This window comes from Paroedura picta, chromosome 13, assembly GCF_049243985.1.
Source record: "Paroedura picta isolate Pp20150507F chromosome 13, Ppicta_v3.0, whole genome shotgun sequence".
NCBI classification, from domain to species: Eukaryota; Metazoa; Chordata; class Lepidosauria; order Squamata; family Gekkonidae; genus Paroedura; species Paroedura picta.
In genome coordinates this window covers 14,009,504-14,036,984 of record NC_135381.1, presented here as the reverse complement: position 1 = coordinate 14,036,984, position 27,481 = coordinate 14,009,504, and the positions used below count along the sequence as shown (strand labels likewise).

Sequence of the window (27,481 nt, the reverse complement as noted above, 5' to 3'; positions counted from 1 at the left end):
TGGCGTCCATGAATGCCAGGGTAACTGAACCTGTTTTGCCTATTAAAGGACACCTAACCAATAAACCAGGAATGGATTTTCTAACATGCGGTATAATGATTAAAGAAGATTAAACAAGCTAAATACATGCGGGGGATGGGGTTGGGAGGAGGGGTGGCTGGAGATTGAAGAGTTAAACAGGCCCTTGGCCCAGCTGTTTGGGGTTTTCTTTTTAAAAAAAACAGGGTGAAAATACACTGGAGTGAGTGCAGACACTGTGAGAACAGCAGGAGCAGGCCATTACACAGTCTCAATGGGAATGTAAACCTGGTGTACCCATTACGGTTGCCATGCAGATGCCTCCTGAAACCAACTCTACACCAGTAATTCCATATGGCAGCTACAGCACATAGAACAGCCACCCACAAAGATTACTCTAATTGTGCAGAGGGTACCCAGGAGACGGCTGGGAGTCCCGGGGAGAACCGGATGGAATTTCTTCTTGTGGAGACTTGCCATGTGGTTCTGTGTTGCTAGTGGGACGGAGCGGCTATCGAGACGCTGTGCAGTGCCGAGGAGTATACTGTTTTTTCCCCCCCTTGCCTTGTTGGGCGGAACAGATCCTTCAGCTGTGCATTGGGAACCACGACCTGTTCATGAGGAGGCGGAAAGCAGACTCCCTTGAAGTCCAGCAGATGAAAGCACAAGCCCGGGAGGAGAAAGCCCGGAAACAGGTGAGAGAGAGCTTTTGAGGGCCATGTCCCAAGGTAAGAGAAGATCCTAAAAGGGACCTGCTGCCAAGTTTCCCCAAATGCATGGGTTGGCATTAGCGAGTCCGCTGTGTCGTGGGGAGGTTGGTTGCCGTTGAGACTGGACTGGGAGGGAGAGCTGCGGGCTCCCATGTCCTAATTAGATGGTGATGGAATGCACGCCGACATTCCACTGCATGCTGCCTGCATGCTAATTTGGGGCCTGGCCTCCTTTATTCTCTGCAGGTCAGCCCAGCCGGCAGACACAGCACATTGCAGGCAGCCGCGTGGAGCCAATGAGCACATATCAACAAATTGGATTGTATGAATCATTGTTTTCTACTTGTAGACCTTTTCTACTTGCTGAAACCCACACAGCTAATCTGTACGGTGCTGTTCAGAATATAGATTGCCCCTTCTTGGGAAGCTGCTCTACAGCAGCGCCAGCTCAGTTCGGTTACCGTGCCAGGAGACGCGAAGCTCGCTGGAGCACTAGTTTAAAGGGCTCGCCGGAGCACTAGGTTAAAGGGCCGTGCTCAGATTCGCCTGTGTCAGAGATGCTACTCTGGGCTTACCGTTCAGTTGCTGGGGAAGCCAGAGTGCAGTGATGGTCTCTCTGGGTTTGCTGGGGAAAAGGTTTGTGTCTAGTTCAATTGGAGCTGCGCAAACCAAATCCGTCCAAAGGGAATGTCAGGGCAGCATGCTGAGCGGTGTCTGTGTGCGGAGGAAAAGGCTTGTAACAGTCTGTCACTGGGTCAGTCAAGGCATTATTTTGACTGGCTGAAAGGATTTTTGGGCATCCTTTGGAGGATGTCAGCTTTAAATGTGTGTGGGCTTGGGGGGTCAGTGAGGAATGAATCATTGCTTTGAGCTTGGCAGATGCTTTTAGGGAGAGGGAGGCCTGTGAGTGGTGACAACAAGAATCAAAGCCTTGTGAAACAAATTCAAGGGCAATAGGAGCGTCAGAAGGATGCGTGTTGCCTCCCCCGTAATGTTTAGCATGCCTCAGAGGTTCACGGCTGCTGCAGGTGAGGGATGGGTACAGGACTTACCCAAGAAGATTCTTCACCATTCCTTTTTAGTGTCTCTTCCTCTTTTGAACCGGTCTTCTCCAGGTGTTGGTCCATTGTACGAGCACAGGTTGGTGGACAGCAGATGGCAGTTTCAGACAGCGGAACGACATGTTACTTCAGGGGGCCGTGATCACTTCCCATAGAATATATTTAATGTTAAAAAGCAAGCAGAGTAGAATAGCAAGGTCCCAGCTTATGCTGGTCTGTGGCACGGGAGGGAGATGTTAAAGCTTTTAATTTGTGCCTGTCTTTTTTCCACTAACTTAGGTCAGATGTCCCCAGCCCCCGGGCCAGGGACCGGCACCGGTCCTTAGATCAGTTGGTATTGGGCCACGGCTCCTCCTCGTCCTCCTCCCTAGCTGCTGCCTCGGGGGTTGCCCTGCCAGTCTGCTGCCAGGTCACCTTTGGTGTTCTCAGGCGGCCGCCATGGCTGGGGCTCCCCCTCAGTGTGGCACTGCTCAGCTGCTGCTGGCAGCGCCCCCCAGTGGGCAGCGGGAAGTCAGGAGTGCCAGCGGGAAAGCAAGTGGAGCAGGGACACAGGCAGCGGGCGACGTCCCTCGGCAAAAGACTCCCCCCCCTCTCGGGCCTCAGTAAAATTGTCAAGCGTTGACCGGTCCCCAGGGATTAAAAGGCTGGGGATCACTGCCTTAGGTAATAGTAGCTCCTGTGTATGGGAGGGGGTGATTTGTATTGAGGAAGTGAATGGCATGAAACTCCTCCTCCCAGGCTGTTGTTTGTCATTTTTTAAAAAAAGTATCGGGTCACAAATATCTCTCACATAGCATGTAGTTCCGTCCTTAATCCGCTGCTTCTTGCCCTTCTGAATTCCATATATAGTTTGCTGAGTTAGCTAATGTCTGTTAGGCATTGTAGTAAAAACCAATTTCCCTATAGAGACAGCTAGCAGAGGTTAAACGGCCATTGTCTGTGTGGGGAAAAATTGCCAGAGCTCTTGAAAGGATAACAGAAGAGCTTACCCATCAATTCAGATCTCCCGCAGAGGCCCTTCTTAGGACTGACTTGAGTTGTCATTCGGGACGGGCCTTTCCTGGTTGTTCCCTTGTGACCTTTCTCATTTACTGAGGATTTGGGCCAATTTTTCTGTCTTTTCTCTGACTTGCATTATCTACTAACTATTTGCTCTAAAGCATATTATTTGTTCTTACCAACTGGTTTGCTAACTACTGTATTTGCCGGCGTATAAGATGACCCCCCAACATTTCCACTCAAAATATAGAGTTTGTTACATTACATTACAGTACTATGGGCCACTATGGGCAGCTATGTCTATCCCAACTGAAGTGCACCCCACGTATAGGACGACCCCCCCACTTGGAGGCATGTTTTTCAGGGGGGAAAAGTAGTCTTATATGCCAGCAAATACTGTAATAGATTGTTGCTAAACTTATTAATTCTGTTCTTACTTTGGAAATCTTGTGGATTTTAATTATTGGGCTCCACCTCAAGTGTTGTGTCATGAACCCCCGTTCCTGACCTATAGTTTTCACCCCGTTTGGTGTTTGGCTTTTTTCCTTTGTGCTCCCAGATCTCCCATGGAGCTGTGGCACCTTCCTGAGCTTGGCTGAAAGTGCCTTTCTCATCCTCCTCTTGCATTTCAAAGCATCCTCCCTTATTCCCTCCCTTAATCGCCTCTCAAGGATGGCCTTGCTGGGAGCTCAGGCTAAGTACCAGATGGCTGGATGGGCTGTTTTGGCACCTTGTAGATCAGAGGAAACTGTATAGCCCTTTCTATGTGAATTGGTATTCCCAACAAAAGCAACCCCTGCGCCCCCCTTCCCCCCTCTAAGGTATATAAGCTGCGTAACCCCCTTCCCTAACATCTCTGTCAAGAATCCTGCCTGTGAGCCATTTGCAAAGTGCTGATCTATGTCCCGATTCCCCAAATAAAGACTTCTACTTAAAGCTTCAGCCTGAAGCCCGAGAGTGGTGTCTGTTGTGTGAATCTGCTGGGTCTCAACCGCTTGGTTCCTGACATGTAGTCAGCAGAGACGGTTTCCACATTAGGAGACATACCTTGTTTTAACCTCACTTTGGATATTGTGAGTCGACTTTAGCCTGTCTGCATTTGGGCTGTCCTCCCCTCATTTCCCAGGCTGAAATTCATAATATGCTTTCTGCGCTGAGTCTGACGGAGGCAGCCTCCCGTCATGCTTTACTCCCTTCCCCTTTTCAAAAAATGAGCTTTTGGCAAAATGGTCCCTGCTTGTACCTTTGACTTTCTCAAGGCTGCTGCTGGCAGCCCCCACCATCCTTCTTTTATTGAAAAGAAGAGGGTGGTTATTCCTCTTTATGCAAAAATACACAAGCCATTGTTAATCCGCTTCATGAAAGCAGCATCAGTTGTGCCACACAAGCATATGAATGGTCTAGCTTCTGTGACTCTAGGAATTCGGTGTATTTCTATAGAGAAAGCAGACACGTGAGCACACCACTTGCTCTTAATAACCACGACTTCTCTTCTTCACCCGTCTTTCTCTTCCCCTAGATGGAGCGCCAGCGTTTAGCCCGAGAGAAACAGATGAGAGAAGAAGCTGAGCGAACGAGGGATGAGATGGAGAGGAGGCTCTTGCAATTAAAAGAGGAAGCGACGATGGCTAACGAAGCCCTGGTAAGTCCCTTCCGGGGTCGATGTCGCCGGCTGCTTCTGGGCCCTTGTCCCTGACGCCCCCAACTGCGTGTTAATGCGGGGCGCATTCAGAAGACCGGCTCTCATACTTTGCAGTGGCTCCTGCGTAGAACTTCATCAGGAAGCGCAGTCATCAATGCGCAGATGTAACACCATTTCACCAGTGAGCCTGCTGTTGGAAGAACACGCATTGCAAGAACACAAATGCTTGTGGCTTTAGTCCAGGGACTTGGGCTAAGGGGAAAGCTGCTTTTCTAATCAATAGCAAGAAACAGATTTGTCTTTTGGGGGCCGTCCGGCCTTCGTGCTGATCATGGAACAATGTTTTCCTTTGTCAGAGCTGACTTGTGCATGGTGGGGATCGGCATGATGCTGGCAGGGGCTCATGGGGATTGTAGTCCATGGACATCTGGAGAGCCACAGTTGGGCCTAGTGAAACAATTAGGTGCAAGGTGATTTGAGGACTCTTTCTGAGTGCCCGAGGATCCGCTCCCAGTCCAAGTAGACAGAACTGGCCTTGATAGACCAGTAGTCTGACCTCGTTTAAGGTGGCTTCATGCATCTGTTCACTTGCCTTCTGGATGAGCCGGGAATAGTGGCCCCTGGGAGCAGCAGTGCCAGCTGCTGCCTCTTGTTCCCTGGCGGGGACAGCCTTAAATATATGTCCTGTCTGGGCGACCACCAGCAGCTGCTTGCTCACCCTCCTTGGCTTAATAGTCTTTGGTAGCCCAGAGCAGCAGTTCCACAACCTCCTGTTCTTGCTCTCAACTTTTCCCCTGCCGAGCAGCAGCAGCAGCCGTAGAAACAGCTTAACCTGCCAGCACCCGTGCCGGACAGTGGATGGGAAGGACACGTCCGCCCTGTGAATGGAGGGTTGCCCAAGTGAGGGAGGAAGGGGCAGAAGGGGCATTTTGCCAGGCTCCCCGGGCTGCTGTGAGATTACGTAGCCGTTGGTCCCAGCGATGGCTTTGGGGAAGCTTTCCTGGGCACCAGACATACCCGTCCGTTTGACCATTGGTGGATGCTGGCAGATGCATATCTCCATCTCCCGCAGATGCGTTCTGAAGAAACGGCAGATTTATTGGCTGAAAAAGCCCAGATCACAGAAGAGGAAGCGAAACTCCTGGCTCAGAAAGCCGCTGAAGCCGAGCAGGAGATGCAGCGGATCAAGGCTACGGCCATCCGGACAGAAGAGGAGAAGCGGCTGATGGAGCAAAAGGTGCTGGAGGCAGAGATGCTGGCCCTGAAGATGGCGGAAGAATCCGAACGGAGGTAAGGCCGGGTGGGGCACAGCGCAGACCTTGTGGCATCCTTTCCCTACTCAGGTTTTTTTTGTTGTTGTTCAGAACTGATTATTTCTGGATTGCACACCAGCCGTAATTATTCTGCTTTTGTTCTAAGTCAGGGGTAGTCAAACTGCGGCCCTCCAGATGTCCACGGACTACAATTCCCACGAGCCCCTGCCAGCATTCGCTGGCAGGGGCTCATGGGAATTGTAGTCCGTAGACATCTGGAGGGCCACAGTTTGACTACCCCTGTTCTAAGTATTGCATTTGTGACTGTGTGTGCTCGTACTTCTCCCCCTCCCAGCTCTCCAAAAATATTTCATCTTTTTGCTGCTTTGTTTCCTGCAAACGAAAAGCTAGAATTTCATACACCCCGCACATCGATCAGATAACGATCTGGCAAATTGTTGTGAGGAAAATAATTGCCCTGCTCAGAAAAACTCTTTTTTTGCTTTTTTCCTTCGTGCCTCTGAATAACTTGGGAATGTGCTATGTTGCGCGCAGCCATGCAACACACGGCCTTGCAGCCTCGTTCATGAGCATCTTCTTGCACGGCCAGAGATAGGAAGTGAAAGACCTTCTAGCTCAGTTTGCGTTCAAGGATACAAAAGCAACAAGCTTCCTGATGTAACCCTCCTTTCATGCATCATTGTGATGCTGTGGCTGGAGTTGGACCAGACATTCTATCTGTCTGTCTCCCTTACATATTTCACAAGCTTTTTGTGAGGTTAAAGCAAAGAGAATCTTGAACTGTGCTCTGATCGCTTTATGGAAGGATGGGACAAAAGTACAGTCAATAGAAGTTGTGTCAGAGGAATGTGTCCCAATCTCAGTGGCTGGGAACCACGACCACGTGTGGTGGCAGGAGCCAGGTACCTGCCAGAGCTGGACTGTGGTGGTCCTTGTTTGCATCTCAGCTCGTCCAAATGCGGGATGGGGAATGAAAACATAATGTTGGCATAACTGGTTCAGCTCTATGAACCACCATTCTCTCAGCTTCTCTAAGTAGACAACTTAGCAGACAAAATCTCTACACTTTTTAGTATAACCCCTTCAAAGTCCCCCTTTGTGCCTTTCTGCCTTCCATTCACACACACATCTCTTCACCCGCTGCAAGACCACAGATATCAGCTTGACTTAATAGCTGGCCTCTTTTTGTGTTCTTCAACAACCCCCTCTTTTTGCACTCTCCACCATCCCCCTACGCCCCTCCAGGATCTCACACATGGGGGAGGAGAGACCTTCTCTCTGTTGTGCAGGTGTATAGCGAGGGTAAGAAATGGCAGGAGGGATAGGGGGCCTGCATCCCTTCCCTTTCTCAGCCCTAGTCCCACAGTACAAAACCAGGCAGAGAGGAAGTACCTCCGAGCATGAGCCCTTGGGTCTGAGCACCCGCTGATTATTCAGCTGCTCCGCAAACCCTGAGCTCTATTCTCCAAAGCACCTCGATGCCATTAATTAAAGTCTTTTGCCTCTGGATATTAAACGGAATTAATTACTTCCCCATCACCCCCACCCTCTTGTTGCACTATCTCGCTCCACATCTCTCCCTCCTCTCCTGTTCACGAGGCGCCTGCTGTCCTCCAGGCCTCTGCTTTCCCAATCTTCGGGGCATACAAGGGCTGCTGCCAAGGGCCCTTGTCATAAGCTGCGTTCATTAGTGGGTAAATTAACAATAGTGCTGATTCCATTCTGAACTGTTTCTTCTTCTTTTTTTTTTTGTTCCTCCTGTGTTCAGGCTTCCGCCTTCTCTTATTCATTATTCCTGCGCCTGGCTTGCCAAACACGGTGCTCCTTTTGCCAGCTTTTTGTTCAGAAGAGCTGTCTTGCTTACATGTCTCTCTGCTGCTTCGCCCCCTTCCTTTCCTCTGCCCAGGAACCTTCCCAAGGACCTGTCAGATATGAGGGGTACGCAGCAGTTCTTGCACTCTTCTCTTGAGCACCCTGATTAAGTGCCGCTTATCCTGTCCTGGATCCGCAGACTTAGCTGCCCTTAACTGCCCTTAGCAGCGGTGTTCGGTTGTCATTTAGATTACGAAACAGAAACTTTGGTGGCCTTGAGCCCAAAATGTTCCTAGAACTTACTCTGAATCACAGTCAGGCTGATGAGGCCGTGCAGCTTCCTGCTGGTTTTGGAAGGAGGCGGGGGGGGGGGGGATAGGAGGGCTGGGTTGTGACTGCGGGGCCTGGTTTTGTTCCGCTGTTGCCCGGCTCCGGCCCTTGACTTGCTTCATGTTGTTGTGTGCACAGGGCCAAGGAGGCAGATCAGCTCAAGCAGGACCTCCAGGAAGCTCGTGACTCTGAGCGCCGAGCCAAGCAGAAGCTTTTGGAAATCACCAGCAAGTCGTCTTACACAGTAAGGGACCCTCTTTGTTCCCCTCCCGGCCTTGACTCTCAGAAACCTCTGCGATCCCCCAGCCTGTGTGCTGCACTGGAAGTCGTGGAAATCGAACAGTAAATTTGTATTCCTTTGTACAGAAGGCCCAGTCTCTGACTGAATAGTCAGTAGAGCCTCTCCTTAGAATCTTAATTCCCGGGCAGGAACATATTTAAGCAGGTGGTCCTTCAGATACTCTGATCTCAGGCAATGTAGGATTCTGAAGGGCAAAACTAACACCTTGGATTGGGCCGGGATGTGGATTGGTCCCCAGTGTAATTGCTGTAATATCAGGGTCACACGCTTCTGACAGCTGGCCCCAACCAGCAGTCCAGTTGCAGTGTTCTGCAGTGGCTGCAGCCTCCAAACACTCTTCAAGGGTAGCCCCAAGTAGAGCACATTGCAGTAGTCCAGTCTAGATGTAACTAAGGCATGACAGACCTGGGAATGGATGCTGCTGATGCCCCAGCCGAAATCAAAAGCATTCCAAGCCACTGCAGCCACCTGGTGTTCTAAGGTGACTGCTGTGTTGAGTAGCCCTCCCAAGCTGTGAACCTGCCTTTTCAAAGGGAATAAAACTCCATCCAAGACAGGAGGGGTCTGAAGTATTTAGTCCGCTTTTCTACTAACCTAGAAAACCTCTGTCTTGTCAGGATTATGTTTCAGCTTTGTTTCCAGGGATTTTGCCTTCTGCTGCTGAATTTTACATTCAGGGTTCCGTTGTGTATATTTCAGGGCTTATAGAAAAGGCCATGAAAATCTTCCTTAAAAGTGTTTGTGCTCCTTTCTCATCTTAAGGATCCTTACGAGCTTTCCCCGCTTTGTGCTTATTGAGTGTAATCGGACAACTTTGTGTTAGTAAAATTTAGGCATCTGTTCTTAGGTTTTACCAGGTGGCTGACTCTTTAAATTCCTTTACCATCTTCTCAGTAGTAGAAAAATAACAACACACCTAATTAAATGGGAAGGCAGCAAACTCTTAAGAGGAGCAAGTTCTGTGCATTGTTAAACAATCACACTTCTTAAGGGGTGCCACTTGCTGTCACGGAGTGTGTTTGAGTGCAGGCATTGCCCTCTGCAGGGTAAGGATTTATCTGTCCTGTTTTGTTTATGACCTGCAGTATTCCAAGGCTTGGAGTAGATAGCAAGATTGTAGAGGCAGCAAGATCATCTTTGACTTGAAGGCTCAAAAGAAGTTGGCTAACCCAGGCAAAAGAGGGCAGCTAAGATACAAGACGCACCTCCACTTACCTATGTAGGTTTCTGAGAGACTGCGAGCCCCTCCCAAGATGTTCAGGTGGGGAAAGGACAACATTTTGTGGGAAAGGTTAAAGGGAGGTAATGTGGGGCATTCCTTCCTTTTGGACAAAGCACAGCAGGTGCAGAGACCACTGTATGACCATGTTTAAGTAGTGTCCATGCTACTGTTTGGGATGTAGATGAGCCCTAGTCATTGGGCACCATTGTACCCTCTCTCCTTTTGTTGTTGGTGGACCTGGTGCCAGTTATCCCAGGAAACTCCAGCTGCATTCCCCCCCCCCCACCAATAGCTGCTTGTCCCTTGCTGTTCACTGGGGTGGTAGGGTAAGTGATTTAGGGAGTCGTGGGGCAAACCAGATCTCCTCAGGTCAGGCCGATAAAGGCAGAATACAATGGAAAATGAGAAAACAGATTTGGAATATCTCTCACAATCAGGGACACATGAGTGGTGCATGTTTAATTACCCCAATGTTGTGGTATTCCTTTGCAAGTGTGTTAACACTTTGGAATGTGTCTTAAAAAAATATCAAATCCCCCAACCGCCCCAGCGCTAAACTGTTGGCTACTTCAGTGTGTGTGTGTGTGTGGGTGGAGGGAGTTGGTTTATTGCCGTGACAAATAAACCCTATAAGCAGGTTCCTTTAACAGCAATTCCAGGGCTCTTTGCAAACCTTCAGAAGCTTTTAAGGGGACTGACTGCAGTGGGGAAATGAACCTGGCATTTCTAGCCAGAGGCCCCTTGAGCTGAGCGCTGACTGCTTGGATACTTTATTGGAGAACTGTTTGGAACAAATTCTCTTGGCTCTCTCTCTCTCTCTCTCTCTCTCTCTCTCTCTCTCTCTCTCCCCCCCCCCCCTTGTGCTAACTGTCATGTCTGCTAATTTAAGCAGGCTTGATGCCAGTGCCTGGGTTCTCGGGCCAGTCTCCTTCAGTCCTTGATGGGCTTTGTTGCTGTTTCATGCACATAGCTGGCTGGGGACTGAAAGTGTCATTCTGTCAGGAGGGCAGGAGAGGAGGGAGAGAAGGCAAGGGAATAGATGGGCATCTGCAGGCACAAAGAAAGAAGGTTCAGGGCTGGTCTGTAAAGGCTGGTTAATAATTGTAATATTTAAATAGCATTTTTTTTGCAAAGTGCCCAAAGCATATGACTGATATATTTAACCCAATGCAATAGATGAGGCTAGCATTATTGATGAGAGCTAATGCTGCCTAGTGACTAGGTTGCAGCCCAGGAAGTTCCTCTGCTGCAAATCTCACCTCTGCCACGGACTCACGTAAACAGCCTTAGGTTTAGCGCGTCTGTGTCGTGGGAAAGCTTTGCTTCTCAATGTGTTTGCAGCCTGCCTTTCCACTGAAAAATGATTTGATAGTGAGTAGCAGTGAACAGAGATGGGCCTGAACTGAAAAATCCAAGTTTGGGGCAGTCCCAGATTGAAGGAAAAACAGCTCTTCCAAGTGCCATAATGCTGGCGTGTCCTGGGCTAGACTCTTTATGGAACAAAACAGGCTCTCTTATCATGTATGCGCTCCATGTTGTCATTGGGAGCTAATCAGCAGGCATCGCAAGCATATTTTTGCCTCTGGAGCTGAAGTATAATTAAGGGGAACATTGTGGGGACAGAAGTTTAGTTCCACTCCTCCAGCTGCATCCGTCACAGAAACGTTCCATTGAGAGCCGCTTCTCCTTCTTATGCGGTCCGCTGCTGCACTCCTCGAAGGACTTCTAAAAGGGGGCCCTTCCTGTTCCAGTGCAGGACGTGCTCCTTCTCCATCAGTGGAAGAAATGTTCAGATCACCCGAGTTATAGCAGCAGTAAGTACATCTCCTTTAAAAGGCCACAGTCTTCAACAGCAGCTGTTAGGCGATCTAGACAGTGTTGGAGCCACTGCATTTCATAGAATCATAGAATCACAGTATCATAGAGTTGGAAGGGTCCATACAGGCCATCTAGTCCAACCCCCTGCTCAACGCAGGACCAGCCCTAAGCATCCTAAAGCATCCAAGAAAAGTGTGTATCCAACCTTTGCTTGAAGACTGCCAGTGAGTGGGGCTTTTAGAAATTTCCTGGGGCTTTTAGAAATGTCTCTCTCATTGCCTCTCACTTGCTCAATGAAAAATCAACAAAAGGTCACAGCATTTATTGAAATGCCCGTGTACTGGTTCAAGGAGGTGCACTCACCCATGAATTAAGCTTACCCTTACTAGTAGATGTGCTGGTCTGCTGCTCAAACTGGAAAGCATACCTGCAAATCAGTTAATTTGCAGGTATGCGTGGTGGACAGTGCGGAAACTGTTAGCAGCACGAAATGGCCGGCTGACATACCTTTCTGCAAGAAGCATGGAAAAAGCTTAATAGTTCTGCACTTCTGTGCATTGGCGTTGGGGTGCAGGCTCTGCACAGAACTCTGTTGCGTGGGTGGCATATTGTTCAGTGTCAAAGAGCATGACCATCCTTGTAAGCGTAGGTCTCGTTGTACGCATTAGTGTACCTGCGTGTGCACCAGAGTCACTGTAGTGTGCGCGTGGGCACATGACTGCAGAGTCTAATATATAATTTCATATAATGCAGCACTTAGATTGTAACAGAGATCAAGCAAGGGCAATGCGTAATTGAATGAAGGCATTTTGCATTGCCACCATCGGTGCTAGGGGTTTGGTGTGGATCGCTTCCCTTTTCCATCTGGCGTTTCAGCTAGAACTAATGATCTTAAGGACCGTGACCAATGGTAATTTCTGAGATGTCAGATTTCCAAGTGAGTAGTAAAATCCATTTCGGTCTGAAGCACCGTTTATCTCAGCATCAGCTTGTCTGGCAAAGTTTTGGGAACAAATCTGCTTTCCTGACCAATCTCTAGTATAGGTTTCCCTTGCAGCAGGAAGCTGCAGAATCCATGCACTCAGGGAGGACCAAAAGGCCATCTGGTCTAAGTCCCTGCTGTGAGGCAAGATCATCCATCTATCAGCCCCACTCCTTGACATCGTAGCGTGCCCTGCAGAAAATGCTTGCCGATCAGAATAGCTCTTGGTGATTCAAGCAAATGTGCTTAGCCGCAAGTTCTCTGGCAATGTAAATGAACCCCAAGGTCACAGGCTGGTCTTGGGCTCCTGTCCAAGCCCAAATGTACTAACTGGAATCCGAGAGGGAGCAAAACCCATCCAGAATCATCCTGCACAAATTGTGCTGGTTGCAACTTGTGTGCTGCCCCAAACCTTGCTTCAGATTTTGGGAATCTCAGATGCCCCAAAGGAAGTCCCTAAGGCTAGTGTTATTGTTTCTTGCACTTAACTGTCCACCAGGCATTCGTAAAACTCTCATGGCCAGTGAAGTGAAAATCGCTAAGGGCAGACTGGTACTTAGGAGTTATCATAGAATCATAGAACCATAGAGTTGGAAGGGGCCAGACAGGCCATCTAGTCCAACCTGCTGCTCAACGCAGGATCAGCCCAAAGCATCCAAGAAAAGTGTGTATCCAACCTTCTTTTTTAACAGAAAAGCGCCAGCAGCTCCATTCATATAATTCCCACCATCTTGTCTAGGGCTGCCTTTATTAGTATTTTGTTAGTTTGTTTCATTTGACTCTTCCATTAGTAGCTTTAAGGCAGGGCATCTAAAATAGGTAAAACCAAAAGGCAGAATTTCGGCATAGGAAAACTGTCCTAGGTATGTTCTGGAAAGGACAACACGTCTTTGCTGTTAGGAGATCCGTGCCACCTCCTCCTTGGCATTCCACGAGCTGCAAGTTCTCAGCCACTTACTGGGGGTGCCAGCGAAGGCTTCCAATACCGTGCCTTGTTCCACAGTGCCAGCTGCAGCCTCCTTGTTCTTGACTCTTCAGAGCCCAGGTAGGCAGTTGCTGTTAACCTGCAAGGGTGATTAATCTCTGCTTTGTTTTAGCAGCCCATGAATTCAAGTACCACCGCGCTGCCTGCGGATTTGCCAAGCTTCAGCCTCATCAGCGAGAGCTTGTCCTTTGACTTCAAGGATACAGACATGAAAAGACTGTCTATGGAGATAGAGAAAGAGAAGTAGGTAGCCCTGAGTCTTTGTCATAGTGGCTCTAAGACCATGCTGGCACTGAAACAGGAAGCCCCACTCTGTTTCTGTGTGCAGTCAACAAAATAAAGGGGCTCTGAGCACTGAAGGAACCGGTCCCCTGGCTCTGTTGTTTAAACTGCAGTAACATTGCTTGCAATGTAAAATCAGAGTCCAAAGATTTAGTCAAGGCGTGAGCTTTCGAGTGCAAGCACTCTACCTCAGAACCCTTGCTTGCACTTGAACGCTCACGCCTTGAATAAATCTTGGCTGGTCTTAAAGGTGCTCCTGGACTCTGGTTTTATTGTGCTACTTCAGACCAACACGGCTACCCATTTGAATCTGTTGCTTGCAATGGGTGGAAGAGGGGGATTTAGGAGGATGGGGGAGAAATAGTGTTGAGAACCGTGCAGATAATATTTCTTTCTAAATAGATCTAATCAGGTGGGTGATGAAAGCTGTAGAACTGAGCCCTTGGGTCTAAGGAGGGGGGGGAGGGGATTTCCCAGGTATGCGGGGGAAATGTGACCTTGTAAATTAACAAAGCGAAATCTACATTAGATGGCCTTATGGAAGTGAAAACATCCTCACACTGAGTTGAGCATCAGTTAAAGCAGAATTGCTCAACCAGACCAGGGATGGGTCTGGAGGGACAGACCTCACCCAGAGTCCCCAGAGAAAGGCTGAGTTAAAGGAAAGAAAGGACAAGCCTTTGAGAATTTAGAGAATCCTGGAGAGGAGACTAGGAGAAGATGTAGTGGGATTTTCCAATCTTCCCCCTATGGGCCCCAGTTTGTTCTCTTACTATTCAAGCCCATGGCCTTGTTCCAGTCACCACAGCCCCTTAGTGGGACCCATTGACTTCTCGTTTGTATATCTGACAGTCTTCCACCTCTGTTAGCAGGGGTCTGGCCTAGATGACATTTATACTTTTATCACTCCCACAAGTCTGCCAAGCAGTGAGAAAACACAGCCTGAGCACAGCTTGTCGGTGCGGTTCAAAGCAGCGTCTTCAGTTCCGTCCTCCCCGCTGCACTTCAGAGATAATCGAATAAGAAGCCCATTGTCTGTTGTCAGCAGCATTTGCAAAATGGCTTGGCTTCCTGGCTAACCGCAGACGCCTTCTTTGTGCGCTTGTGTTTCCAGGGTGGAGTACATGGAGAAGAGTAAGCACCTCCAGGAGCAGTTGAACGAACTGAAGACCGAAATCGAGGCCCTGAAGTTGAAGGAAAGGGAGACGGCGATGGACATATTGCACAATGAGAACAACGACAGGGGGAATAGCAAGCACAACACCATCAAGAAGGTACGGCCTCTTTGCCATGGTGCCGTTTTGCAGCATGGAAATTGCCATGGCTTGCGTGATGCTTGATTCAGCCTGCTTTGCCCAGAAGCGAGCAGGCTCAGCAATGACCCCAAGGGCTTTAGAAACTCTTAAGTGAGAGAGGAAGTACCCTCGAGCAGTTGCTATGGTGGAGGTATTAAAGAGCATTAGATACCCTTCAAGTCCTTGTTCAGAATTTGGGATTTTGCTGTCTCTGCAACCATGGCCCCAACTGCAGCAGCTTGGGTTTTGGGTTAAACTTTGCTTAAATTTCCCTACACCTTATCTCACATATTAGGGGCCAAGCCCATTGCATTCAGGAATACAATGGGCGCTAGATTGGGCGGTGGGATGGAAGAACTCTGCAGATGCCTCTCTCTCCCCCCAGGACCTCTCTCTTCCCCCCAGCAGGAAGCTGTTAGGGAACTCACCGGCAGGAGCAGCTCTCAAGCAGCCAGGGATTTGCAGCCTCTGAGCCTCGGAGGGAAGTGGAAGGAGGAGGGGGTGGTAGGGGAGGGGGATGGAAGGTGATTGGTTGGCTGCTGGACAGACAGGCAAGCCGATTGGAGGAGGAGGCACTCAGGGGCGGGACAGCCGCCCTGAGTGGGTGTTAAGTGCTGAGTGGCACTTAAGCCATGAGGCACGCTCCTCCTTCAAGGCCTTACCAGAAATACACAGTAGAACAGATACTTGGTCATCTGACCGGCCTTTCCACCTCAAGGAAAAGTACACCCTCAGAGTAAAGATCGAGGGGCTGTATTTATGTGTAGCTGGGGGCAGGGTAGATAACACAGCCAATGGGGCAACAATTTAAATTTGGAGACTAGAGCAGGGTACAGGCTTCCAACAAATTTCTCCCCCCCCCCCAAGCGATTATTTATTTTTTTACTGAACGTTGCTCCCAAGTTGTAAGTATGCACGCGCGCACAGACACACACACCCCTGCCATGGAAAGGACACAGGGGCATGTTCCTTTTGCCTTTAGGGCAGTTTTATGCCACTACCTCCCTCCGACTCCCTCTTTCAATTTAAGATTTGGTGCCCAAAATCCATCATCCTCAGAAAGGATCCCAGGGCCTACCGACAGCATGCAGTCCTGCCTGCTGCTTCCCTGACGTTAAATGTTTGACATGCGGAGAATTAAAAGAAATAATAATACACTAAAGCAATTCTTCAGGTAATTTCTCATCAGCAGTGAAATCAAATGGGTTTAATCAAGGAACTGTTTCACTGTGTGATGAGCGGCTCGGTCTAGGCCAGGCCGACGCTCTATGGCATCCAGCGATTATAATGAAAGATGCTGATAGGGGCCAGCTGGCTCAAATGAGCTGAGCTAAATGAATCCAGGAGCAGAAGAAGGCAAGCTAGGAAATCAGATGTGCAGTGTCCTCATTGGCATCAAGAGGATGCCAAAAGAGCTGCAAACAGCTCATTCCTCCTGATGTAACCCAAAGAGAGAACGATTCTTCTTTCAGGCTATCTTGAATCCCAGGACATCTGTTCTTAATGGCGCGGTGAAGGGGAAGAGTAGCCGTATTCTTGATCATTCTCTCTAATAGTAGATCATTGGCTTGGGAATTGCCCGTGGCTCTTTGTCATGCTGCCAGCGGCTCTTTGGGGCACCGTGGCCCAGTAGGCAACCTACCCCCCCCATTCCAGGAAAGCGTACAAGGGGCTTTGTCCAGTGGGATTTGTAGCTGTCTGGCGATTCCCACTTTGAGACAGCCACCGCTGGAGGAACAGGTAAACTGCACAACTCCCCGGAGTGGCAGGGATGGAAGCAAGTGGGGCTCTTCTGGTTTATGGTAATTGGGAGTGTGACAGCCAGCGTGGGGTAGTGCTTAAAGAGCAATGGACTCTAATCTGGAGAACTGAGTTTGATTTCCCCACTCTTCTGCATGCAGCCAGCTGAGTGACCTTGGGCCAGTCACAGTCCCTCCCTTTGTACCCAATCTTACTGCCCTAAAGGTAAAGGTATCCCCTGTGCAAGCACCGAGTCATGTCTGACCCTTGGGGTGACACCCTGTAGCGTTTTCATGGCAGACTCAATAAGGGGTGGTTTGCCAGTGCCTTCCCCAGTCATTACCGTTTACCCCCCAGCAAACTGGGTACTCATTTTACCGACCTCGGAAGGATGGAAGGCTGAGTCAACCTTGAGCCGGCTGCTGGGATTGAACTCCCAGCCTCATGGTCAGAGCTTTCAGACAGCATGTCGGCTGCATTACCACCCTGCGCCACAAGAGGCCCATTTCTTACAGCCCTAGCCTCCACCAAACGCCTGGTGGAAGAGCTGCATCTTTGTAGAACCCAGGTAGCTTTGTTGGGGCCCACAGCTCTTCTGGGAGCTTATTCCACCAGGTGGGGGCCAGGGCTGAAAAGGCCCTGGCCCTGGTCAAGACCTGGTGCGCTTCTTGGGGCCTCGGGACAAACAGCAGGCTCACACCCACAGAGCGAAGAGCCCTGTGGGGAGCATAAGGAGATAAGCAGTCCCTCAGACAGGCAGGACCCAGTCGGTGTATAGTCTTGAAGGTTAAAACCAAAGCCTTTATCTCACGATGTGAGAAGCAAATGGAAAGAAGGGCAAATAAACCACACAGTACTTTGAGGGAGGGGGGCTTGTGGTGGGGGGAGAGAGAAAGAATGAGATAAACATCTAATCAATAACTTGTTCTGTGTCCTGGTAACGGCAGCCGTCCCCCTAACCCCATTTTGGCTCCTGTTTCTTGTTCACCCCTAGAGTAGGATGGGCTGAAGGGAACAGGCTTTAATTAGTTTGCCCAGTGCTGCCAGCTGGCCTAGAGAAAAAAATGTCCTGACCCTTCAAATGGGGCTTAATGGGATATTATTTCCCAGGAGATATTATTGAAATGCTTCCACGTTTAAGCACTTTATGCTTCCACTATAGGGACGGGGTGTTTTTCTCCAGGCCTGTTGGCAGCTCTGGGGGAGAGAGGAAAGGTCATCCTACCGTAGATGGTGCTCACTTCTTTGTGATCTGTTGACTGATTGAACCAGGGGTAGTCAACCTGTGGTCCTCCAGATGTCCATGGACTACAATTCCCATGAGCCCCTGCCAGCATTTGGGAATTGTAGTCCGTGGACATCTAGCGGACCACAGGTTGACTACCTGTGGATTAAGCCATCTTCAAGTCCAGGAATGACTGGCATGGCTGTATTTTGGCCAGGAAATCACCTGGCCATCTTGCTAGTGCAAGGTTTAATCACATGCTGGTAGCAATTGCGTTAAACCAGGGTTAGTCAAACTGCGGTCCTCCAGATGTCCATGGACTACAATTCCCAGGAGCCCCTGCCAGTGTTTGCTGGTGGAGGCTCCTGGGAATTGTAGTCCATGGACATCTGGAGGGCCGCAGTTTGACTACCCTTGCGTTAAACGCTTGTTTAGAGAAAACAGGCTGTCTCAGATGTGCCTTCCTCTTAGCAGAGCTTAGTGCCATGTCACTCAACTGAAAACATCCTTGGTTTTTTTTTTTTTAAATAAAAGGAATATCTCATGTTTAGTCTATAAGCAGAGGTATACTGTTAGAATGCTCTGGCAGGGGAACCCTTCACAGGAAGAAAAGAAAATCAACACTTATTCAAAGCTTCCTTGCCTGCATTACTGATATCACCAGATGGCACTAGAATTGAAAATGCGTTAAAATTCAGTTTATTGTAACCTTTCCCCTTTGGATTGTGGCTGCTACTTAGGCTTCCTTCTGTTGCTGCAGAACAGCAAGTTATTCCTTATTTCTTCCTGTTCATCTGTCATTTTATAGAATGATTCTTTTTTGGAGAACCCTAACCTTTTTGTCCCTGCAGAAATAGCGATGTCTACATCTGTACGCTATTTGCCGCGAGAAAGGAAACGTTTAGACGGCTTTAAATATCTCTTATAGACCTCCAGGGTTTTTGCCAGCAAAGAATCTCCCTCCCCCCCTTACTTCAAGCTAGAGATAACAAATGTTTTATTAAAGTAAATACTATGGGACAGAGGGATTGTTGTATATAAGGAAGTTAAGCATTTGCCCCATCTCTTCTGTATTGTCTTATCTTGATTCCCCTGCTCAATCCCCAAAGCTTGGTTCTTGTGACTGTTCGTCTTTTTGTCTTTCTGTCATTGCTCAGGCCTTGTGAGGTAGGCCTTCTTCTGCTGGAGGGGCAAAAGAAACAAAAATCCTAGAATTGTTCTGGAGTTATGTGCCAGTACCTGCAGATACCACCTTAAAGAGGCTGAATAAAAATGTTCCTGGTGCTAGAGATGCCAGCTTCCATGTGGGACCTGGGGATCCCCGTGGAATGACAGGTCATCTCCTGACTGCAGAGATCAATTCCCCTGGAGAAAAGGGCTGCTTTGACATTGTATGCCACTGATGTCTTCCCTAGGCTCCATTTCCAAATATCCAGAAGTTTCCCAACTTGGATCTAGAAATTCTACCCACTGGTGGTCAGGGGGCTCCTGGCAATTCTACTTGCTTGCCCATGAACGTGGGCCCTGCTGTAGTGATCCTGCATTGAGCAGCGGGTTGGACCAGGTGGCCTGTATGGCCCCTTCCAACTCTATGATTCTGTGGGCCACCTGTAATGGAAACAGAATCCACCGGCTGAAAACGAGTAGGGAGAAAGGGGAAAGCATCTTCTGAAAGGGTGCTTATAAGTCCCATCCCTGTTCTTGTATTAGTGGTAGTTTTTAAAAACTTCTGCTCATTCATTTGAGACGCAATCTTTGTTAAACAAAAGTTTCTTAAACAGTGAGTTAGCCAATTGTTGCAGCGCTAAGAGGACAGAAGAAGAGCCTCAGGGGAGGGCGGTATATAAATATAACAAAATAAATAAATTTTTAAAAAGGGCGTTCCAGTGGCATGTAGAGCTTGGAGCATCACTTTTCGGGGACTGGTACACATTCATAACATCCCCCCTCCCCAGTACTACAATCTCATCAGAAAATTTATGTTTAATTTCTGAAGTGACATAAATGATCATTATTGTAACACTGAACTTGTTGTTCTCCCTGTTCCCCTCTATCAAATAAAGTGCCCCCCCCCACTTTGCTTGTTCACCCTTCTGGCATGGCCCACCTGTGGTTGCAGCAAAATCAATCAGCAGAGTAAACTAAGAGAAAATTATCTGACCCACTTTTTCATTTCTGAACTCCACAATCTAGCTTCTGTATGCAGCAGTGGTCCTTCTCCTGTGACTGTCAATGTAAGGACATGCCCCCCACCCCATCAGGCTGGCTTATGGAAAGCTCAGTTTGCTCTCCTCTGGCTTCCTTCTGGGACACCCTCCAAACAGCTCTCTTTTCCAGCTCCTCCAGCAAGTTTTTAAACAACAAAAAGAATAAAATTGCAGATTATGTTGCAGCAAGAAAATGAGGGCACATTGTCGATTTGCTTTGTGCTTTAAAAAATTATTTGAACTCATCTATTTGTTTCATTTTTTTCTGATTTAATTGTAGTGTTTAAAGACGCCTGTCCTATTCTTAGCTGCCCTTTGGAGCCTTATGTTAGTAAAAAGAACAGATATAAATATTAATTAAATATAAGTCAAGCAAGCTGCCATGGCAGGCCCCAAATGTTTTGGTGTTTGGCCCCTGATCCCTTGAATTAGCATGGGACAAGATATTTATTTATTTACATCTATATATCCTGGGAACTGGTCCCAGACAAATGAACAGGAACTGTAGCAAAACTCCCATTCGTTGCAGCAGGAGAAATTGCGCAGGAGAAATTCCCAGGGAGCCCATGACCCACAAGTCTCCTTCAGTCTGCCTTCCATTGTGTCCACCCCCTTGCTTTGCTCTCTAGCGATTCCCAACTGTTTTTCTGCTTCGGATCGAGTGTTGTGGGGAATACACACCTGGGACAGTGGCGCTCTCGATTTGACAAAGGACTTTTTGTGTGTTTGTTTTTTATTTTGCTGGTTTAGCCTCAAGCCCAGGGCAGAAGACCTATCTGCATTTGAAACTTCAAAGTAGGCTATTCCAAGGTACTTTGTGTGTGGTGGTGGGATGGCCGTTTGCAATACTAACCTGTGCATGAGCTTGTCTGTGAAAACCTGCGGCTGCAGCTGGCTGTCAGCACTGCAAACCCCACAGAGGAGCTTAAGCCTGACATAACCTCAGCAGCGTGCTTTGGGAGTTTGAAATTCTCTGACTTGCCAACAACCACAGCGTGTCTCTGCTTCTTTGCAACACAATGCCGGACGTGAACATTCCTCTTTTGGGATGCAATTTTCTTCTTTTATGCAATTGCATCCGTCCAAGCATGTCTTGTTGGGGCAGGATCCACCTTGGCCAGAAGGAATTTGGAACTGGCAAAGTAATCAACGTAACAATGTTTGTTTGTTTTTTGCATTTATATACCACCCTCCTTTGTGGCTCAGAGTGGTTCACAGGGAACATAAAAACCCTATGATAGATATAAGTCCAACAACTGCTTTAATTAACAATAACAATGATATTCACAACAACTGAACTGTGTAACTATTAACATTTTGACCCTAACCCTGCAGGTTAATCAGAACTGGATTGCCCCATGGTGTGATTAAATGGGCATATCTGAATGGGAGGGGGTCTTGGGGGCCCAATAGATGTTGTCAGTTTACTGACCTCAACCAAATGCTTGGCGGAAGAGCTCCATTTTGCAGGCCTGGTGGAACACTGCGAAACCTCTGGGAGCTCATTCCATCAGGTGGGGATCAGGACAGAGAATGATCTTGCCTTGGTTGAGGCCAGCCATGCTGCCTTGGGGCCAGGGATCACCAGCCTGTTGGAATTGGCTGAGCAGAGAGTCATTTGAAGAGCCTCTTGTGGCGCAGAGTGGTAAGGCAGCGACATGCTGTCTGATGCTGTCTGCCCATGAGGTTGGGAGTTCGATCCCAGCAGCCGGCTCAAGGTTGACTCAGCCTTCCATCCTTCCGAGGTCGGTAAAATGAGGACCCAGCTTGCTGGGGGGTAAAACGGTAATGACTGGGGAAGGGAATGGCAAACCGCCCCGTATTGAGTCTGCCAAGAAAACGCTAGAGGGACATGACCCGGTGCTTGCACAGGAGATACCTTTACCTTTACCTTAGAGTCATTTGAGGGGCATAGGCAGAGAGGCAGTCCCTCAGGAACACTGGGCCCAGATGGTATATTACCTTAAAGGTAATTACCAAGACCTAAAGCCTGATCCAGGATTCAATTTACAATTGAATTGTAAACAATTCAGTTTACAATTGCCCTACCATTTGTCCTTAATTGGAAACCCATCTTATTAAGCACAAGCCTTTTGGGGATACTCCTTTAGATACTCCTTTGTTCATATACTTACCATGTGGTTATCTTCCTCACATGGTGCAGAGTCAGACAGGTGTCTCTTCTCTCTGTAACACACACATTCATTTATTTTAATTATTTCCAGGACACCCACTCAGACAAAAGTTTTGTGAGGCTGCAGACGGAAGAGTAAACAATTCAACTTGTCATCATTAAAATAAGGATAATAGTAAATTTTGGTGGCAGCAGCAAAAACAGTGACAAAAAAGGGTAGTGACAAAGTATAGAGGTATAGAGTAATAGCAGTGTGACTACTGAGCAGAAAAACTAGCAACAATTAGCATACTTTTCCCTCTCATGAGCGGGTAGGGAGTGAGAGATTGCTTGAATTGGGCTTGTGCTCTTTGGACCCTTATGTGACCCACCTGTGGCAGGTAAGGCTGCTTAATTTCAGAAAGGGATGATGTCACACTCTTCCCTGGGGTTTTCTCATGAGTTGTTTTTCCCCAGTCAAGCTGAAACACTGAAGTGGGGGGGGGGGGGGAGAGACCGGCATCATCTGCTCTGTGATATGAAGGAATCACCACCTAGTTGAAGTTACACTTTTTGAGGTGGCATGGTTTCTTTCTCCCTGCCAGCTTGGTGTAGTGGGTAGGATCGTGGAATTCTAATCTGGCGAGCCGGGTTTGATTCTGCACTCCCCAACGTGCAGCCAGCTGGGTTGAGGCTAGGCAGACGTCCTGGGGGCCCGGGACAACCAGTAAATTCATACCCGCAGAGCAAAGTGCCCTGCGGGGCATAAACAGATAAGCGGTCCCACAGATAGGTAGGACCCAGGCCACATATAGCCTTAAAGGTTAAAACCAATACCTTAAACTTAATCCGGAAACAGACTGGTAACCAGTGCAGATGACGCAGGACCGGCTGAATATGGTCCCTCCAGGATGTCCCAGTGAGGACCCTTGCAGCTGCATTTTGTACCAGCTGTCATTTCCGGATCAAAGCCAAGGGCAGGCCTGCATAGAGTGAGTTATAAAAGTCTAATCTGGAGGTGACCATTGCATGGATCATTGTAGCCAAGTGTTCTAGGGGCTGGTAGTGCGCTAGTAACCTCACTTGGCGCAAATGAAAAAACGCCATTCGGGCTACTTTCGTGACCTGAGCCTCCATAGAAAGGGAGGCCTCAAAGGTCACACCCAAATCCCTGGCAACCATTAACTTTTTAAATCCAGGAAAGCTGAGAGTCTCAAAAAATATATTTCCTTGTTGCTTACCATTCTCTTGTGTGTGTCTGTATTTTTCCGACCCCGGGTGGAATTGCAGTCTACTTGCAACCTTGCTGCAGAGCCCTTGCTAAAAAGCCAGCTCAGGTAGCTCACGTCATGGGGTTGTCACTGGTTGTGTGGCAGTTGTGCCTTCCTCTTAGCGGGTTGAAAATTATGGATTCTTATTAGATTGGACTGGATTTTTGGGCTTTGCAACACACTCTGATATCCGTGGATGGAAATCAGTAGATTTTTAAAAATATATATTTATTTATTAGATTTCTTACCCAACGCTCTCATAAAGCGTCTTGCTGCGGGTTACAGAAAATATTTTGAAGTTATTTGCTGCTTTCCAATCTGTGATCTAAAGCAGGGGTAGTCAACTTGCGGTCCTCCAGATGTTCATGGACTACAATTCCCATGAGCCCCTGCCAGCAAGCTGGCAGGGGCTCATGGGAATTGTAGTCCATGAACATCTGGAGGACAACAGGTTGACTACCCCTGATCCAAAGCAGCTCAAAAGTCCACATTCCTGGTTTTACAGAATGCCACGTTGAATTTCTTTTGCAGTATCTCCATTTTTCTTTTTTCCCTGCATAATCTGTCTCCTTCTCTGAGCTGCACAAATCAAAGCGATGGTTTTTAAAACTTGCCTCTTTGTCTAAAGAGAGCATCTACAAAGCTCACAGCACCACCATTAGCCCTAAAGATTTCCTGCTTCTCTCCTGGCACTCGGTTCGGCAAGGAGTAATGAGATTTAGCTATTTTATGTGAGTTGAACCGACCATTTGGGCTTGTTCATCTTGACTAAAGTTTAAGTGACACAAATTGTATAATATCTGAAGCTTTCTCTGTTCATTTAGACAGCAGTTACCTAATATAAAAAAAACCCCTTAGCTTGCTGGTCTTGCACTTTTTCCGGTTTGTTCCTCTGGCTAAAGGGTGGGGGGAAGAACTTGAGGGAGTTGATTTTATTTTTTAAAACCTCTGAAAAATTTGGTTAAAGGCTTAGGTGGCATGGAAGCCAGTTAACCATCGGGGCATATGGCGTTTTAGAGAGTTATAGAACAAATTGGGGACTGGCCTCTGCCCTAATACAGTCAAAAATTTGCCATTGGGAATTGCAGAGGAATGTGAAAATGGCAGAAGTAACAAGGATGAATGTGAACAAATGCACTAACCTGTATATTTATTTTGACTGTGGATGCAAGTCAAGAATTATAACTGATAGAGCTTTGGCGGGGGGGGGGGGGGGAGGTGGGAGAGTATTAGTCTGGTATTTCGAGAGAGACCTCTAAGCACATAGGGAGGATAATATAATGAGACTTCGTAGTTGGCTCTCCCATTTGTGAATCTAAGTGTTTGGGGGAAATCCAGCTCTGAAAACAGCCAAACCGAGTTGGAATGAAAGGGAAACCTTTCCGTTTCGGTCAGATCTACAGAACCTCTAACCTGGCTAGAGACCCTTCTGTAATTAAGTCTTGCTATGCCATGTGCTATTTTCGTGACCTCTGGGTTTTCCCCTCGACCGTGGAAGGAGTCTGCTAGGTTTTTTCATGTTTAATTATGTGGTTAACATGCTAATCCTTTTTTATGAGCTCTGTGGGCCCAGCGCAGGCATCTCTTCTGGAAACTGATTTCTTTCCCATCTAGCATGCTGGCTCCACTAATTCCTGCTGGCTGAGCTTCAGGAAGCATAGCTGCTTTGGCTCGGTGTTAAAATGCAAAGGATGAAGTGTTGTCTCGAGTCTCTCTGTGTTGTCTTTTTGGCCATTTGATGATTCCGTAAAGAATGCTTGGCAGAAGGACACAGATTTGCTTCAGACTTTGGGTTTTTTTCCCCTCTCTCCCCGTTGCAGAAACAGCATGGGTTTTGCAATGCATGCACCTACGTGGTCCTGTGAGTGGTGGACTTCAGATATAATGCCAAACTGTGGTTTGGTGCTGTATGAATGAGCACTTTGCTGGTGTGCTCACGCCACACTTATATCCTTGGAGTTGATCAGTGACCTTGAATGTAGCGCGAACCATGTTTTGCAGCCGGAAACTTGCATCCAGAGTGCAAAGCTATATTTTGTTTGGGAATCCTACCACTGGATAAAAGGTAAAGGTATCCCTCGTGCAAGCACTGGGTCATGTCTGACCCTTGGGGTGACGCCCTCTAGCGTTTTCATGGCAGATTCAATACAGGGTGGTTTGCTAGTGATTTCCCCAGTCATTACCATTTACCCCCCAGCAAGCTGGGTACTCATTTTACCAACCTCGGAAGGATGGAAGGCTGAGTCAACCTTGAGCCGGCTGCTGGGATCGAACTCCCAGCCTCATGGGCAGAGCTTTCAGACTGCATGTCTGCTGCCTTACCACTCTGTGCCACAAAAGGCTCTTTTTGTACCACTGGATACAATGGTCCAATTAAGAATTGTAAATTCCTGGCCCCCACCTGGTGGAACGAGCTCCCAGAGGAGATCAGACCCCAGATCAGGACCTGCAAAAGGGAGATCTTCTACCAGGCATTTGGTTGAGGGTGACCCGAGCCACCGCTTCCCACTGGCCCCCCAAGCTTCCCTCCAACGACAATCATTACAGAGCCGGCCAAACCACTGGGCCTCAGTACGAGTTAATCAATGTTTCTAGTATTCTAGCGTTCTACACTGTTTATTGTTGTTATTATATTGTTATTGTTACTCTTGTTACCACCCCCTCCAGGCCCATCATTGGCCATTTTGGGAGGCGGGGAGGTCAAAATGACCATATATGGTCATATCACCCAATAACAAATTTAGAAAATATATTAAAAAGTAATTGACTCCCAACCATTCGGGAAACCCTTCCAGGGCTGTCAAGAAACCCCAGAGTTGCACGAAACCCTGGTTGAGAAAGCCTGGAGTGGGATCGTATTTTACTCTTTGCAGCTGTCCAAATTTGTTTTATATTTCACGACGATGGGTTCCCCCCCCCCCATACTGTATTGGTATTTATTTTAATGAGATGCTGTGAACTGTCTTCAGTGGATTTTTTTTTTTAAGAGAAGTGGAATCATAATGTTTTGAATAAATAAACCTCTCTCTGTCTGCATTGGTAGATTAGGCATGAATAGGGCAGTGTTTGAGCATAGATGCGGGCTTGCCCTTGTCTCTGACTTGGAAATTGCAGCTGGTACAGACTGCAGCTGGTAAGGTCCTCACTGGAACACCTTGGAGGGCCCATATCCAGCCGGTGCTGAGGCCAGCTGCATTGGTCGCCAGTTGCGGCCCGGATCCGGTTCAAGGTTTTGGTTTTAACCTTCAAGGCCCTCCACGGTCCGGGACCCACATATCTGAGGGACTGCCTGTCGCCCTATGCCCCCCTCAGGGCCTTATGCTATGCGGGCAGTAACTTATTGGTGAACCCTGGCCCCAGGGAAGTTCATCTGGCCTCGGCCAAGGCCTTTTCAGTCCTGGCCCCGACCTGGTGGAATGAGCTCCTGGAAGAGCTGAGGGCCCTCCAGGAACTTTCGGCATACTACAGGACCTGTAAGATGGAGCTCTTCCACCGGGTCTATGGTTGAGGCCCGTTCAGGAAGATTTGATAGCCCCCCCCCCCCCGGTAAACTATGGTAGACGAGTAGGAGAATAACTGAGAGAACAAAAACAAGAGACCAGTAAAGTCTCCGCCAGCCAACCATCCCTGTGTGTCGTGAGCTGGCACAAGAGGACCCCTTGACATCAGACAGCAGTGAGCAATCGGGATTGTGGATTTGGCACCGCCAGGGGATTTAATTGTTGTTTTAATGGGGTTTAATTGTATTTTTATCAGGGTTTTATCCGTAACCCACCGCGAGACAGCTTGCTGGCAGCGACGGGATAAAAATTGAATAAATAATAACAACAACAATTCTCCTGCTGAGCAATGCCATAGTAGCCTTGCTCACTAAGCCCACTGGTATTTCTGAAAGTGTGGTTTTGAAGCCTTAATGTCCCGTTCAAAAGAGATGGACAGAGCCATGTATAATTTGTTGCTGGCCACACTGCTGGCCTTTGGCAGGTCTATTAGTCATGGTTTCGATGCCTTAGGAAGAGTTAGAATAAGATGATAGATATGGTCGGAGAAGACTGAGCAGCATTCATTCTGGCATGTCAAACCATCTTCTTATTCAATATTATCCTTTCCCGGCTTCCTTTGAAGCCCTGGTTCAAGGTAAACTATTTTGAGAAAGAGGGGAGGCGTCGTGTCGCCAGCGGGAAAGAGAGACGG

General features: G+C 48.1%; 1 protein-coding gene across 7 annotated transcripts in view; it reads left to right on the top strand.

Annotated features, from left to right (window-relative positions):
• The window catches only part of NF2 (NF2, moesin-ezrin-radixin like (MERLIN) tumor suppressor), a 76,256-nt gene that overhangs the window by 34,383 nt on the left and 14,392 nt on the right, over window positions 1-27,481 (top strand). For 2 of the 7 annotated variants that reach the window (XR_013226152.1, XM_077307568.1), the window contains exons 10-15: window positions 600-713; window positions 4,308-4,430; window positions 5,503-5,720; window positions 7,985-8,090; window positions 13,267-13,397; window positions 14,551-14,710. Coding sequence is in view for 6 of the 7 variants with exons in the window: in XM_077307568.1 (XP_077163683.1) it covers window positions 600-713; window positions 4,308-4,430; window positions 5,503-5,720; window positions 7,985-8,090; window positions 13,267-13,397; window positions 14,551-14,710 (852 nt within the window). In the remaining variant the exon portion in view is untranslated. Of the gene's footprint in view, window positions 1-599; window positions 714-4,307; window positions 4,431-5,502; window positions 5,721-7,984; window positions 8,091-13,266; window positions 13,398-14,550; window positions 14,711-17,227; window positions 17,238-20,653; window positions 20,782-27,481 lie in introns of those variants that run through there. The other 5 variants (XM_077307569.1, XM_077307566.1, XM_077307565.1 and 2 more) reach the window with 5 other exon arrangements.